Raw genomic sequence first — 15,397 nt, 5'->3', positions numbered from 1 at the left:
AATGAAGCGCGGGCCTTTTGAACCGCCAGAAACATCTAGAAATTTGAGCCCAAGCGAGAAATTCCCCGCCAAGAATCGTTAATAATATTGTATCGGTAAGCTGCGCTCCGGCGAGGCTGTGAGACCGTGAACTCCGTAACTTTAGCTGCAAGGCTGCTGGAGGAGACTGACGCAGGTCCTCACAATAAGGCTGGCACTGAAACGACAGTGGGATGTGCTATGGTTGAGAATCAAGCTCGTTTATCCTGATTGATGAGCTCCAATAAGCTCTCTAGTTCGTGAGAGGAGCGCGGGCTGTATGACCTTTCTTGAATATCTGACTCGGGAACATATCTTTCAACTGCTTCCAATAGCAATTGAGGGCGCACCAAAGCGCGGAGCTCTGCCTGCCTTCCAACCGGCTCCAATACTCCTGACATGAGACAAGAGTGATGCTAATAATCATTCGAGTAATGAGCTCGCTCTCAGCCCGTGCATGAAACACGTCCTTTCAATGCTCCTCCAGCTTTTGGGTATTTGTGATGCACTTCGTTGGTCAAACCTCATTGAATGACTCTTCCTGATTCATATCGTCGAGAGACCCAACCCTTGGTCCCTTAACGAGCATTCTCGAGATACTCGGCACTCGGCTTCTCGTATTTGGCGCAGAAAAAGCGCTTGCTATTGATCGATAACCACACGCCGAACTTGCCCACCTCAGTCTTCAACCTCGCAACCTGCTTGTCATCCATGTTGGTCTGCGCAGTGAGTTCTCCCATATTCGCTGTGAGCAGTTAGCGTAAAGGTCATCGTCCAGAAGGAAAAGCGGACTTACTGAGCATCCGAGCAACGAACTCAGCTCCATAGCAATCGCCTGGGCCACAACCTTCCCACTCCTTGTACTTTCCAGATTCCCAGAGCTTGCGAACCTGTAAAGTCGTCATGTCAGTAAAATCCAATGCGTCTTCGCGTGTTTCTGAACTTACGTCTTGCCATTGAGGACGCTCGAAGCGATACAATAGGAGTTTGCCGACGGTAGCCTCAAAATACTGCTTCATACCCACGACGAATTCCTCTAGTACCTCGTATTCGGCAGATCCAGGGATTCTGTTGACCTTCTCTTGTTGAAAGTATTCGTCGAAGATGAAGTTCGCGGGAGCCTTGCTCGGGAGAGGGACAAGCGTCATCGACTTTGTAACGTTCTCCCAGTCATCAACGAGCAGGTTCTTGAGGTTGTCTGGCATCGGCATGCGAATGGTTGAGCGAGCATTGAACGAATCTTCCTGTTCAGATCTCGATTTAGTAGGGTCCTCATGATCATGTAAAGGACGGGCAATAAACAAGTCAAAGTCATTCTCCTCGTTATCCTCCTGGTCGGTTTCCCACTCATCCTCGTCCTGGTGTCCAGCATGGGTCTCTGGGTGTGCTCCTGGTGATTTTGGTTCCTTTCCATCATAATCCGGTTCCGTGTCTGTATCCAGCTTGGGCGACTTCCATACGGGAGTCTCCCAATCAAAAGGATGCTTCAAGGTTTCTCGCAATGTAGACTCTGGAAAAGTGCGGTCGTCCGGAGTATCAGTATTGGTTTCGAATTTAGCGAGGTCTTTTCCGCTGGGCCCTCCACTGGTTTTGCCACGTTCGCGAAAACTGACATAGGTTGGATGATACTTCCGGCCGGCTTCAGCAGCAGCTTCCATCTCATTCTCGATCATGTTTCGCTCGGCTAACGTCGTTCCGCCGATGAGAGGAGCATTGATGGTCGGTGGTCGCTGTCTCGCTGTAGCGTTGCTGATTTGTTCGGGCTCATCAAGAGGTACCGGTAAGGCAAGGATTTGGTCCGTGGACAGGTTCATGTCGGCTATGAGCGCGTCCAGCTCGGTCGGAGTGAATCTTCGACCAGACTGCAGTAGTCTGTCGAATGCCGCATCATTGCCACCGCTGGAGCGGGTACGACGAGAGGACGAGGTAGACTGTCGAGACATTCTTGAGCTGCGAGTCAATGGTCTTCCAATGCGCGTCGATGTGTTTGGTGTGTCGAGAGACGGAGAAATGGATTCTTCTTGAATTGAGGATCGTTTTGGAATGCGGATCGTGGGTGTGGCACTTCCTCGCGCGGTTTTGCCCTTTGCGCTCCTCTGTAACGACGTGACGATTTCTTCATCGCTGTCTGGCACCTCTGCGTCTTCATCATAGTTCGTGACCTGTCTCGGTCGCAAGCCAAGAGAAATGCGACGAGTCTTTGGCGTGATCTTTAGACGAATTATGGGCGTGGTCTTCAGACCACTACCAGCTCCGACATTTTCAGACCCAGACTCCGTATCAGACGAGACAGGCTTTCTCACTTTTGTTGGCTTTGACTGTTTTGCCGTAGTCTTCTGCTTTTTCTGCATAGGCTTTGCCTTTGTCTTCTTGACTGGTTTGTCGACATCACTGTCTGTGAGTGGTCTTCTCTTTGATGAAGTACCCGACATGAGGTTTGTTGCCTTCACAGCGGCGCGCCGCGGAACATATGGTCTGAGATCCAAATCCAGATCCAGCTCTCGATCCAGACCTAAGAGTGTCTTGCTGCCTTTGCGTCCTTTTGGCCGTGGAGCATGGTCGTCGCCAGCTTCCGTGTCCGACTCCAGGTTGTTATCCGGCAAATTCATGGATTGGTTTCCGATTCGAGTTCCCGAATTGCCTTTGGTGGCTGGTGTGAAAGAGTCGACATCCATTTCCTGACCAGAAAGGGGTCCAAGAGCATCCGGGGTATCCAAGACGGTAGGTGCAGTATCCAAAAAAGGGCTCATCATTGGGGAAAAGGGAGAAATATCACGGGTAGGTGTACGGGGTATGGGACCACGAACCTTTTCAATATCGTTATCTCTTGCGCGCTTCGAACCTCTACCACCGGCGGCAGGGACGGATGATGTACGTTCTTCGCTGCCACGGCCAGAACCGAATTCTGAGCCTTGACCACGTCGGGTTTTGCCTGTGAATTTTGGGGCGACTTTGGGGGCGTTTGCTGCGGCCAGCTCTTTCTTCAAATTGGCTGCGAGTTCTCGATTCTCATCTGTGAGCTTGCGCAGTCGATCTTGGGGCACCCAATCATCCCAACTAGACGAGGTTTGGTCAGCCATGGTGTCTTTCAAGGTCTCCAGGGAAGATATCGGTGGTTACGATCATTGCAGTCGGGTTGTGTTGGCAGCTAGCCTTTGTTGAAGACGCGACAGTGAGAATGATCACTTTTAGAGCCTCGTTTATTCATTGCAACGTCCGACCACCGACACCGGCCTATATGATCGGTCGCTCATTGGATCACTTCAGAGGTGCGGCGAGCTGAGCACCGCAGTCCACAAACAACAGGTTTCCCGGACTCAAAAGCATCAAGAAGCCGGAGAAGTGAATGAGACGGGGGATTGAGGAGACTCACGTATTCTTCCACCCTTTGTAGTGGACTCGATATTCGTGAGCGCTGGTCTTGTCTTTTGGATCGGTCCTCCGGACTTCGAGCACCTTGGCTTCGTACAGCAACTCGCCGTGGAAGCACAGTGCTCTCTCGTCCTTCTGGTACATCGGCTTGCTCTCCGTCGCCTGAGGCGCCATGGCGAGTCGTCGATGTGGTTTCGGTCGCGCGACTCAAAATGTTAAAGTTCCTCACGCGTGATGTGGTAGAGATCAAGGAAGACAAGAAATGGCTGTGAACCAACCAGCGTGAGTGCGTCTGGTCCTCCAATGTCGCAAGCCGGTCATGAACAAAGAGACTCTAGGAAAGATGAAGTGAGAAAAGGAGGCTTGGTGTGCAAAGTGAAGAAGACGGTCGAAGGCAGTTGTCGCATTTGCACGTGATCTTGTATCACCCCTGTGCATCGCCCGCTGATTGGCGGGCGGCAACGCGTCCAAAAGACCAAGGGCATAACAGGCCTTCCACTCCTCCATCCTCTGTCGATGATCAGCCCGCGTTGGAGAGAAGCAGTGGAGGGCCAAGTGCCAAGGACCTCGCCGGCAGATTCGACACAGATCCTGACCAGCCAGATAACCGCGAGGCGTTGTACGAGAGACTCTCTTGATATCTTTCCGAATGGGAGGCCGCTTGTATGGGATTCCATCATCGATAGCGACCGAATTGCAGAACGCCGGTGCCAGACGACCCAAGGCCAGTGGACTGAGGAGTCTCCTCAAACGTGAGCGGCGAGATCCAGCCAGCGGGCCGACCTAGGACAGCACCTACTTGAGCCAATCGAGGGATCCTCGTTGTTCTTGACACACTCCCTCGCAGATCTGCCCCAACCGGAGGGTGGACCTTGTTGACGCAGCAGGAGTTGAGTTGTTGACGAAGGCGTTCGCCCTGAAAGGAACCAGTCCAAAGGACGTACTTTTCCAACCGACCTCCCTACACATCCGTCACGCCACTGGCGTTCAACGAGACTACAATATAGAGCTTGTTACCCACGACCCCCTCTTTACGGCATTCCTACTACGCGCGACTGGTTACACAGGATCATCCCTCGACAATCTAGGAGAGCAAAGTCCCTGCAGGAGAAGGACCAGCAACCGGCTCGCGAGCATATCGAGCAGTAACCTTGTGACTTACAAGACCAGCTCATCTCCTTTCCGATTTGATACCAGACTCCGGCCATCACATAGAGTCCTCCAAGTCATCAATTGTACCAGACCGGAAAGCATCTGCTCATATCTCGATCGCGCCTTCCATCAATCTCGACCACACTAACACCTTCCTCATCAACGCTCGACAGCTCTACTCACCAATACTACCTTCTTCCACATCCCAAACATGGCACCCTCACCACCAACCGAAGCCGAGATCCTACGATCATACCTCCTTCACCCTTCTCCTCTATCAACCATTCTGCCATACTCCGCCTTCCAAGCCCTTATCCCAGCCTCATCCCGCCAAAATCTCTCCCTCAAACGTCTATACCGCGATCTCCAATTCCAGCGGAACATCACCATCGACGACATCCGCCGGCGTATCGAAGACGAATGCCGACGCAGCACAACGCTAACAGCCCGTCTCGCACGCCAAATCCGCCGAGAAGAAGATGAACGGGAACGGCTACGCTCATCACGCGCCCAACAACGCAACACCAATACACTTAAGGGGAAACGAACTGCCACCGCCACAGGATCCACCACGGACATACACACGAACGAGGGAATTCCCAGTGGAGTTTCGACACGTAACGCATACCACGACGATAATCAGAACGCCAACAACGATGATAGTCACGACAACGACCACCACGATCACGACGACGACTCCGGACCAGACGCATACGAACACAACGATGGGTCATCATTTACCGACGCAGGCATAGATATTCACATCGACGGAACCCTGCACGGCCCGCTGGGAAGTACGTTGCCGAACAAGAGTCAAAACAGTCATACGACGGAGTCGCTTCTCAAAGGCATGAAGACGGCAAAAGAAGACTTACAGTCTGAAATCGAAGCGTTGGAAGCACAGATTGCCAGCGTCTACAAAGACTGTGAGGAGCGTGTAGGCGGTTTGAGTGATTTGCGGTATGGACGGTTTGCGCAGAATAGAACTAGCACCGAAAGTGCAAACGGGGAAACGAGTATTGAGGACGAGGTTGTTGGCGCGCTTGAGGAATTGAGGGCACGTCTACAGCCTGCTAACAGCTGAGAGGGCAAAGGAGAGACGAAATGTCAGGTTGTATGTCTTATATCGATGGATGGTCCACGAGCAACATGATAAACGACATTGTGGCCAGAGTCGCAAGCAGGGTATGGATCGCGACTGTAGGACTAACATAGACTCGTTCTGATATGCAACATTTTGCAGCCTCATATGTCATCAGAGTAAAACTTGTCAAACAGTGAAACCCCTCAACTCGTGTTTATATATCATCCCACATGAACAATATCACACTCACGCTTCCCGCCTTGATATACTCATATACTCGGCTGCTCAACTGGTGCAACTCCACGGCCATTCCTTACTTGTGCGCCTCCAGGACCTTATCCATCTCCTCAGCACTGCCCATAAAAATACCCGACCGATCGTGAATAGTCGTAGGCTTGACCTCCAGCATCCGGTTCATATTACTGTCCACAGCCTTTCCGCCTGCATTCTCCATGACCATAGCCATAGGCGCACACTCGTACAAAATTCTCAGCTTGCCTTTGGGCGACTTCTTGTCGGCTGGGTATGCGAAGATGCCGCCATACAACAACGTGCGGTACGCGTCTGCGACCATTGATCCGATGTATCGACTCGAGTAGGGTTTGCCGCCTTCTTGCTTGGGGTACTTGAGCGACTCGAAGTATGCTTTTGTCTTGTCGGTCCAGTACATCGAGTTACCTTCGTTGACGGAGTAGATGCCGCGTTTCTTGGGAATTCGCATGTCTGGGTGGGTTAAGATGAACTCGCCCAGGGCGTTGTCCTGTTACAAAAACAATCAGTCATCATGCATACCCCTGGGAGACTTGGAGGTTGGAGGCTCGGCGGGTCATTCTTACCAATGTGAAACCATTGACTGAGCCACCCTTCATGGTAATGACTAGTTGGGCGGAGGCGCCGTACATGGTGAATCTGTAGAGTCAGTCAGTCATTTTGGCGGGGAAATAGTGGTCTTGATATGCATACCCAGAGGCAAGCAGTTCGGAACCGGGCATCAGCAGATCCTCGGCCGTAGGCTTACGGCCAACGACACTGTCTGGGAGCTTGAAAACGCCAAAGATTGTGCCAACGCTAACTCCCGCGTCCAAGTTGCTCGAGCCGTCAATCGGGTCGCATGCAACTACGTATCTGGCATCCGGGCTATCGTCAAAGTATATGATCTCGTCTTCCTCTTCCGAGACGACTGCTCGACACTTCCCGGATCCTCGCATGGCCGCAACAAATAGGTCATTTCCAATCACATCGAGCTTCTTCTGGTCGTCGCCAGTAATATTGGACGAACCGGCCAGACCGGTCAGGTTGATCAGCGTGGCTCGTCGAATGTAGTAGGCGATAGATTTGAAGGAGAATTGCAGGGCGTGGCATAGGAGTCTGTGATCTGTGTCAGTGTGTTGCCTCTGAATCGTCGGATAGAATATACTGACGTGAAATCACCGGTGGCTTCCGTGTGCTTTGCTTGTTCTTCAGTCAGGAACCGGGTGAGGGTGACGATGTCGGTGTTGATCTTCTCCGTGCCAGTGCCACTTGAGTAGCCATTGGAACCTCCATTGGTGGCCATCTTGGACGATATTCAGCCCGAAAAAGTGTCTACGCAGACAGAGGATAGAGGCAGGAGGTGGGCACGCGATGGACAGAGTCGGACTGGCCTCGGTGGAATGGAGGAGGACGACGTCAGATGCAGCGAACCGAGCTTCGTTGGAGTAGGTCGTCCAATTGAGGAATCTGGGGTAAGAATGCAGCAAACACAAACACAGAGAGAATAAAGTGCTTGGAAGTAAAGGTATGGTTCTCAATCAGGGGAGCAAGATAGAAAGATCAACTGTTCAAATAGAAGGTGTTTGAAATCCCGAAAGCCCCATCCTCGGGTGGTCGAGGCATTTGGCTTCATCACAGCCCAGCCCATGGACAGGCCTTCGGGAGATGTTGCAGGCCAAATTGTGGGATGGATACTCCGCATGCCACCAGGAGACGACGATCCGAAAGAAGATGCAGAGGACTGGATTCGATTCGTTCCGCGTTCTGGTTGATTTGGAGAGAGACATGGGAAGAGAAAGTGGATGGAGGGGCAAACATGCCACTTGCTACTCGTAGAGAAAAGTCGATCCGAATTCTTCCGGCGGGCTTCCTCGGCAAAGATACACCGAGCAATTCCAGGCGCCGGGTAGATGCGGAATCTTTCCTACCCACGCAAGACGGCTTTCTTCACAATGTTCGAGTGTGTAGGTAAGCAGAACTTATCCGATCACTGTGCGATCAGAAATCTGAATCACGGTACATGGGATTGGTAACTTGTTATCTGATATTGGTCAGGTTCTCCCGATATGTTGCGCCTCATCTTCCCCAAGCATTACATGACAGGGGGCACGATCGTTGTCCTGACATTGTCCAACATATCTGCCTCACTCACGCCTCGTTGAGTTTTTCCGCCCGTCGATAGAACGGAGGCAGTGGTTCAAGCTTCTGTCTCAAAACGCAGACGCGGAAATGCCAAATAGCATTCTTCATCTGGTAGCTCATGTGCTTCCGAGTACTCACTCCAAAGACTTGGTCAAGCTCTTCGAGGGTAAGGGCCTATTGAGCCATCAGCAAACAAGGAACAAGAAAGCAATGCGTGAGGCAACGTACCTTGGTCTCAGGAACGAAAAGTAGAATGAGTACCCAAAGGATAAGGCACCATGCACCATACCAAGCAAATGCACCTTGCGCCTTGAAGGCACTCAGGAGATGCGGCCAGCTGAAGCTCAAGATGAAGTTGAAACACCATGTTGTCGCTGTTGCAAAGCTCATGCCCACATCACGGTGCGTCACAGGGAACGCTTCGGCCGAGTATGTAAACGGCACAGGACCTTCGCCAGGACTGTAGAAGCACTCAAAGAGATACATGCCGGTAGTGACCATTCCGACCTTGGCTTTGTTGTTCTTGATCCAGAAACTGAATCCCGTCCACAAAAGAGTGATGCAAAGGAATGGAAACGTGAACAGTAGGAGGACACGACGACCCCAGCGATCGATGGTGAAAACGGCGGGCAGCGCAAAGACCCAGTTCAAGATACCGGTACCCATCGATGCCAGCAATGCGTCTGTTGTAGAGTATCCAGAGTCGATGAAGATGGTGGTACTATAGTACGCAATCACATTTACACCACAGAACTATTGTCCCCTTGTCACACGATGTCTTGATAGCAGACAACTAGGGGCCAGGGGTTGATATACTCACTTGTTGACCAAACATGACAATCCAACTAGCCAAGGCGGCACGACGATTGCGAGGGATAGTGAAGAGCTCGACGAATTGAGTGAACAGATTCTTCCCCTTCAGAGCATGGCGCTCCAATTCCACTCCGACGTAGGTATAGTATGTATCTCTTGCCGCCTGTAGATCGCAGTGTCGGAGACGTTGGAATGACCGGAAAGCCTTTTCAGGGTGGTTGTGCTGGATATACCATCTACGCCTTGTCAGCAAGATCCTCGTTGCACATACTGACAGACAAGTGACATGCCTTGGACTTTCTGGACATAAGTAGACCTGTGCACAAACGATGATGGGAAGGACCACAGTGCTTCCCAGCATGAGTCTCCAGCCGAGATCTTCGCTCAATCCGCCAAAGGCGACGCCCATGATGTTTCCTAACATGATGCCTGGGAATGTTGTTAGAAAACATGTGGTGTACTACTGGAATAAGCTTACCAAAAGCCGTCCACATCTGCCACATCATGACGAGAGCGCCGCGGATAGGAGCTGGGGCGCATTCGGCAGAGTAGACAGGGACAGTCGAAGACTTGGGACCGATACCCAGGCCTGATGGACTCGATTAGCTGTTGATTTTAGGTTGAAAGGTGCAGTCATTAGCTTACCAAGTACGAACCGAGCCAAGAACAGGTTGACCCAGGAGTTTGCGACTCCTTCCCAGATTGAAGCAACGGCGGCAATGAAGCAGGAGATGAAGATCGTGCCTCGTCGAGCAAAGAGTTTGTTCATAGGCTCGGTCAACCAGCAACCAAGTATGGCGCAACAAAGGTATGGTGCGCCGACAACCAACCCAGTGAGATTGTCTTGCATCTAACGCACAGTTGTCAGCACCGTTCTCACTTCAGAACAATTTCGACAGCGCACAAAGTGCACGCATCATTTCCTCCATGCAATGCGTGAAGTAGATATAGACATGGGAGATACTCACGTTTGTCGAGAAGCGGTTTGTGTCTGTTAAACCAAGCTGTTTGAGATAGAGAGCCTGAGCGCCATTGTTGACAGTCTCATCCATACCTTGCACCGCGGCCGCGAGACTGCACATCACTACGAGATAATAGAGAGTCCAAGGCTGATGCCATCGATGGGTATGCTCACGGGTCAGTATATCGCGATCCTCCTGCGTCAATTCAGGGATAGAGTTGGCTTCGTGAGGACGCTGCGCAATCAAGGCGCCCTTTTTGAAGGAGTCGAGGTAGTCCATGAGGTTGTGCTTGGAGCAGAAGGTCTCGACATCCTGCAGCAGCTGTTCCCTGGGAATATCGCTCAACGGATTCTCGAAGGCCGCGCTCAGGTTGTTGAAGTCAGCGTCGACGACTGAACTTCTTTGGCGTTTTCCAGCGTGCTCGACATTGGCTGCACTGGCACCAATGGCGGTTCTGTCGCTGGACTGCGATCTCTTCTCATGTGGTTTCTCACTCTCAGCCATGGTGGCGGTGTATAAAACAGGTGTCAGGGGTGAGGATTTCCTGGTATGAGTTCACCTTGCAAGGCAATAGAACCAGGACAGAAAGAATCCGAGGAAAGGAACAGGATCGGTGAGGGTTTCATCCCGCCTTTTGTATATCCTTTTACTCTCCATCTGGGCATGCTAGACATGCCCCAGCGTGGGCCTTGGGGTCTCCGCATGTCAAGGTGCAACTGCACAGACAACGAGGACGACGTCATCGTATAGACTTCAACGACTACGATTGGTATCAATAGTGCCCTAAGAGTATAGTAGTGGTACCCGTATAGGATATACTGTGTACTCATCGAGCTCGATCCTAATACAGGGATAGGCTGTGGTCCGAGGCCAGTGAGAATATTCTGTCACTAGATGGCTAAGACTTGCCTATACCAGCCCGAGTTTAGCACAGTATTCAGGCCAAACACTGCGGAGAAAATACCCATCGTTTGAACATCTTGGCCATCCAAATCGTCCGATGAGGGTTTTGCTTGCGCGGTCAGGTGAGACGTCGGTGGAGGTTTGGATCGACGGTGACATTGCAACGTGGGGATAGAACTGTTGATCGTGATCGACGTCCAGTCATCTGAACAATTGGCATTCTGCCCAGAACGCCTCACCCGTCTGCCGAGAAGATCAGAAGGCATGAAACTTCCGGACAGTTCACGTAAAGACGAATAGAAAGCCATGGAAAGGGCTTCCGGTCGCCCGTGTTGCAAGAGTACTCGTAACATAAAATGTTAATACTGCGATAGTGCAAAGTTATACACGCGAGACCTGTATGTGTCTTTAACAGCCGGGCTTATGACGTATCACAATGGGACCTTGACAAGGCTTGCACCGGCGCATCAGTCGTTCTTTCGGTAAGGTGAAGAGAAAGGCTGGAAGTCTCTGTTCGGCAAGTCGGCACTCTGCCACGCATTGCACGTTCCGGGTACACCAGAACGCATGCACGAGGGAGATCAGCGAATGCAAAAGGTTGTATTCGTTCATTCAGTCGTTAATCGTCCGATTCATTCACATCCTTGTATGGATTCGTCCCATCCTCCCATGATCTCCAAGAAGGATTTGACTTGTCTCTTCTTGCTCTGCAGTGCGCCGCCCAGGGCTTCCAACCATTGTTCCTCAATCATGCTCACTTGCTGCTTCAACTCAGCCGTAGCCGACTCAGCTCGCTTCACCTGCATTTCTCTGGGATCAGTACCTGATACTCGACCATCAAGTTCAGCGCGTGCCCGGCTCGCTTCCGCAGCTCTACATTCGGCTCCAAGTAGACCACTCTTGACCTCGTGAAGCAGGCATTGTAGGTTGATTTGTGATTCAATGAACTGATAGGTCGACTTCTCGGTGTGGTCGAGCAGTGAGTACAGATATTGTTGTGGGTATTCATGATATACTGGATTTTCCAAGTACTCTGCCTCAGGAATGGCAATTGGACCCAAATGATCGACTTCTCCGGGAATCCTTTGGACCAAGTCCAGCAAGCCCGGAGCAATGTCCCAAAATGCTGATGATTGGAGCTCGACTTCCTGTCCGACGTTTTCCGCAACAAGGTTGACGAAAGCTCGATACCGTCCTGATGCCTCTTTTTCGAACTCGTTGCGCCGCTGGAAGCTGTCTCGTGCGAAGAAGTCCTCAGTGTCTCGGATCTTGTCTACATTGTTGACTTGATGATATGGCAACAAGACAATGGCTTTGTATTTGTCGTTGCGTTCGCGGAGAAGATGGAAGATTTCTTTGTGAATGTTCTCTCGACTCTCAAAGAGCCACTTGAGCTGCGTGAGATATTCGAGCGTCTCTGGCATAGCGTCACCTTCTTGTTGTGGTCGATCCAGGTCCAAAGTATGCATGTCATCAACCAGCTTCTCGCTCAACTCGTTGATATGGGTACTCAACTGCGAGGCACGGTCGTTGAGCATATCGTGCATAGGGTTTATCACTGTGTCTTGAAGGACGTCAAATTCGGCTTGCAAGCATGCCTTCTCGGCCGCATTTTCTTCCATTCGTAGGGCTTGCTCAGCTTCGGCGGCCTCTGCGTAAGTGATGCTACCCTCGGCAACTTGCACCTGAATATTAGCCTTGAAAGCTTTCTGGCCCTCGGTCACTCTTTGCTTGTGCTCTTGTCTCAATTCATCTACGCTGAGTCGATGCTGGGATCTTCGTTGTTCGATTTCACTCAGGTCACTCAACTTCCTGACCGCGTGTCGATACGAAGACAGGGTGGGATGACTGTTGTTGACAGCAGGATAGTGTCTCGGATACGGTGGAGGGAGCGTGATGAATCTGGAAATGTCCAGTCCAGGTGGCTCATGCCTTTGCCGAGGGGTGTTGTTGGCGAGTTGATTGTCCCCGTCTTCGTCGTAAATACCGAATGTTGCTGGATCAGCCTTTTCTTCAGGATAGGTCTCCTCGGCATCAAAAACCTCATCAATATGCGTAGGTGTTGCAGTCTCAGAGAGTACTTCTTCAAGAGAGAGTGAGGGCAAGCCCATGTACTTAGATTCCCGCTTTGTGCGTTTCATCATTTTCACTGCTCCATCCTTCTCTGATCCGCTCTGGGACTGCCACCATCGACTGGCAGTACGTCCACGAGAACTCAATCCGTCGTTACTCATGCTGGCAATTGGGGATAGAGCCGGCCGGTAGTCTTTCCACCATCCAGCCTCAGTAGTCTGGGGTGACTCTCCACTCCTCCTTGCATGTGTGCTTCGATCCCTGCTAAGCCGCGTGGGCAGCGTTGTGCCATCTGCCATCTGCGAAAACAAGCGATCCTTGATCTGGGCGGTGTCGAAGCTGCCATCCTCAAAGGGCTTGGGGTACCGCGTCCTGCGGATCTGGAACTCCGCCGTCACGAACTCCATGAAGAATTCCAAACGCTCCAGGTCTGTGTCTGCCCGACTCTCGCGGTCGAGAAACTCGCGATGCCGGCGTGCAGCTTCCTCGATGAAGCGATCAGGCTCTCCCATAGCCATCTCGAATACCGAAGGTGCATTGGAGGGGAGGGCGCTGTGGGCAGAGGCTGGGTTGCGATGGCTCGAGGGAGGTGTTGGTGAAGCTTTGACAGGGAACATGGGTGTTAGAGGCCTCTTGTTCGCACCACGGAAGCCCCTTCTGTCGGTCGTGGGACTGGAGGGTCCCGTCAAGAGCGACTCGAGAGTTGGTGAGCGGTCAAAGCTCATGCTCGACGGACTCCTGGTCTCCGACCATGGCTCAGTCTCGATGGTCAAAGCACTCAATTCCGCTGCAGACTGGTCTTCCTGAGAGCTTCGCCTATTCTTTCTTCGCTCGAGCAGACCTTTTGCCGAAGATACCCGCATTGCAGCACTACGACTCAATCCAGCTGTCGCGCGACCTTGTCGATCGAGATTGCTTGTATCTATGTGAAGCGCTATTGGCGTCCTATGATTGGCACGAGAGCTGGATTCCTCTCGCCAGTTGGCAGGAGTAGGTGGTAGAGGGCTAAGAATTGGTGCGCGATACGAAGTGCGATGTTGTTGAGGTCGACCGGACGGTCCTGGCACTTGTGTCACAGGAAGTATGCGGTCGCCTGTTGCACTCTGAGATCTGGTTGAGGATGGCGGAGGTCCTGGAGGCGGACCAGGCAATGGCATTCCAGGTTGCCAACTAGGTTGTCTTGAAGATGACCGAGACGACGACCCACCTTGGTTCGTACTGAAAGCCGCCTGGGAGGAAACTGCTCCCGTCGAAGCAGCTCTTTTCGCTGCAGGAGGACCTGGTATTGACCTGGTGTCGTACTGGTCCTGCCGCGAGATAGACGACGCGAAACTTTGTTGAGCTGCTGCTGTGTTTATAGAAAGAGATATGACAGAGGCAGGTCTGGTTGCACTAATGGACGACGCCGGTCTCGACCGAGCATGATTCCCACGGGGAGCGGAGTGTCCACTGCTGAATCGCAGAGCATTGTCGTCAACACTTTGGGAAGCGGGATTCAATGGCGATAACACGCTTGTAGGTGTATCTGATCGTGACGGGCCACCCGCAGTAAATGTCGAATCAGCTGGAGATATCGTTGATCCTGCGCTGGGGAGTGCAGCAGCTTCGGACGGAGGGGCGGAGTATGGAGGAGGAGGGCTCGCAACGCCATCTAGAGAAGCAACGACTTAGATGTACCATTCACATTACAGGATCCGACCCACACATACCCTCAGGCCTTGAACCGACATCTCGACTTTCTAGCAATGTCGAGGATTGTCGGCTTCCCCCAGCCCATTGTCTGGGGTCATAAGGCAAACTGTATTGTCCTGATGACCTGCCGGCCATAGGTAGCCGAGTATGTGGGCTCAAACCCGGCGAAGGGACATAAGATGGAGAGTACTGGCCACGCAATGAAGTTGCAGAAATGGGAGTTTCGGTCAATATTCCATGAGGGCTGGACGTGTCGACGCTGAAGGATGACAGGCCCAGGACACTCGCAGGTCGCGCTGGAGAGACCGCAGGTCGGCCATCCCTTCGTGGTGGTGGAGGAGGGAGAAAGGTTATGGGGGAGTTTGGGGAATATTGTGCCCTTTCAATTGCGGACCATGGTCGGCTTTCGAAACATTAGTCCAACAAAAGGACACAAAATGGTCGTAGAACAACGTACTTGGACATGTTAGAACTCGTGCCTCTAGGCACATTTCTTCACCAACCAGGGTCATAACATTGGTGGATTAAGCGCCCAAGCGACTCATGTCACGTTCGAATGGGAGCACCACAGGGCACCATATCGCTTGGGCAATGGTGGCCATGGTATTCACACTTTGTGGGGTGTGATATAGTGACTCGGAAAAAAGCGTAGGGTCCAAGGATTGAGGGAAAATAAGGCTGATGATAACGCAAGTCGTGTACTTAGCATGAGGATTGTCAACACAGAGTTCACAGTGGTGTTTCTATTCTTTGCCACGGATGCTGCAGCTAGACCGAGAAATGGCTAGCCGAGCTCGCGACGTGAACAAGCTGCATGCGGGGCCGGAAAATATTGACATCCTAGCCCTCCTTTGAAGAGAGGAAGAGAATTGGATTGGATGCATGAGTGTGCTGACGAGACGAGAGGTGCATAAAAGTCTAGATGCATGTGGGA

At 51.9% G+C, this 15,397-nt stretch overlaps 5 protein-coding genes across 5 annotated transcripts; 1 reads left to right on the top strand and 4 right to left on the bottom strand.

Moving 5' to 3' along the window:
- Nucleotides 1-507: 507 nt before the first annotated feature.
- On the bottom strand, nt 508-3,783 carry EDD37DRAFT_421216 (chromatin modification-related protein eaf3). Its single transcript, XM_062812579.1, has 4 exons — nt 3,392-3,783; nt 2,826-3,075; nt 815-1,262; nt 508-763 (listed from the first exon to the last, which is right to left on the bottom strand). Exons 1-4 carry the CDS (start codon nt 3,562-3,564, stop codon nt 597-599), a joined length of 1,038 nt encoding a protein of 345 aa, XP_062669291.1. The 5' UTR covers nt 3,565-3,783; the 3' UTR covers nt 508-596.
- A 628-nt stretch (nt 3,784-4,411) lies between these two features.
- On the top strand, nt 4,412-6,040 carry EDD37DRAFT_421063 (uncharacterized protein). The gene has a single exon (XM_062812577.1). The coding sequence runs from the start codon at nt 4,754-4,756 to the stop codon at nt 5,624-5,626; it is 873 nt and encodes a 290-aa protein (XP_062669290.1). The 5' UTR covers nt 4,412-4,753; the 3' UTR covers nt 5,627-6,040.
- EDD37DRAFT_420403 (fructose-1,6-bisphosphatase) lies at nt 5,783-7,373 on the bottom strand. Its single transcript, XM_062812575.1, has 4 exons — nt 7,048-7,373; nt 6,590-6,994; nt 6,463-6,535; nt 5,783-6,386 (listed from the first exon to the last, which is right to left on the bottom strand). Exons 1-4 carry the CDS (start codon nt 7,179-7,181, stop codon nt 5,940-5,942), a joined length of 1,059 nt encoding a protein of 352 aa, XP_062669289.1. The 5' UTR covers nt 7,182-7,373; the 3' UTR covers nt 5,783-5,939.
- A 653-nt stretch (nt 7,374-8,026) lies between these two features.
- On the bottom strand, nt 8,027-10,517 carry EDD37DRAFT_681611 (uncharacterized protein; the record flags this gene model as incomplete). Its single annotated transcript, XM_062819759.1, has 6 exons — nt 9,802-10,517; nt 9,479-9,683; nt 9,312-9,422; nt 8,841-9,262; nt 8,249-8,773; nt 8,027-8,194 (listed from the first exon to the last, which is right to left on the bottom strand). Exons 1-6 carry the CDS (start codon nt 10,297-10,299, stop codon nt 8,027-8,029), a joined length of 1,929 nt encoding a protein of 642 aa, XP_062669288.1. The 5' UTR covers nt 10,300-10,517.
- A 673-nt stretch (nt 10,518-11,190) lies between these two features.
- On the bottom strand, nt 11,191-15,087 carry EDD37DRAFT_420249 (uncharacterized protein). Its single transcript, XM_062812574.1, has 3 exons — nt 14,921-15,087; nt 14,481-14,866; nt 11,191-14,422 (listed from the first exon to the last, which is right to left on the bottom strand). The coding sequence occupies exons 1-3, from the start codon at nt 14,926-14,928 to the stop codon at nt 11,331-11,333; spliced, it is 3,486 nt and encodes a 1,161-aa protein (XP_062669287.1). The 5' UTR covers nt 14,929-15,087; the 3' UTR covers nt 11,191-11,330.
- Nucleotides 15,088-15,397: the final 310 nt, after the last annotated feature.

Source organism: Exophiala viscosa (genome assembly GCF_022695815.1).
Source record: "Exophiala viscosa unplaced genomic scaffold EDD37scaffold_6, whole genome shotgun sequence".
Classification (NCBI taxonomy): Eukaryota; Fungi; Ascomycota; class Eurotiomycetes; order Chaetothyriales; family Herpotrichiellaceae; genus Exophiala; species Exophiala viscosa.
Note: the sequence above shows the minus strand (reverse complement) of the source record. Positions and strands in the feature narration are given on the sequence as shown.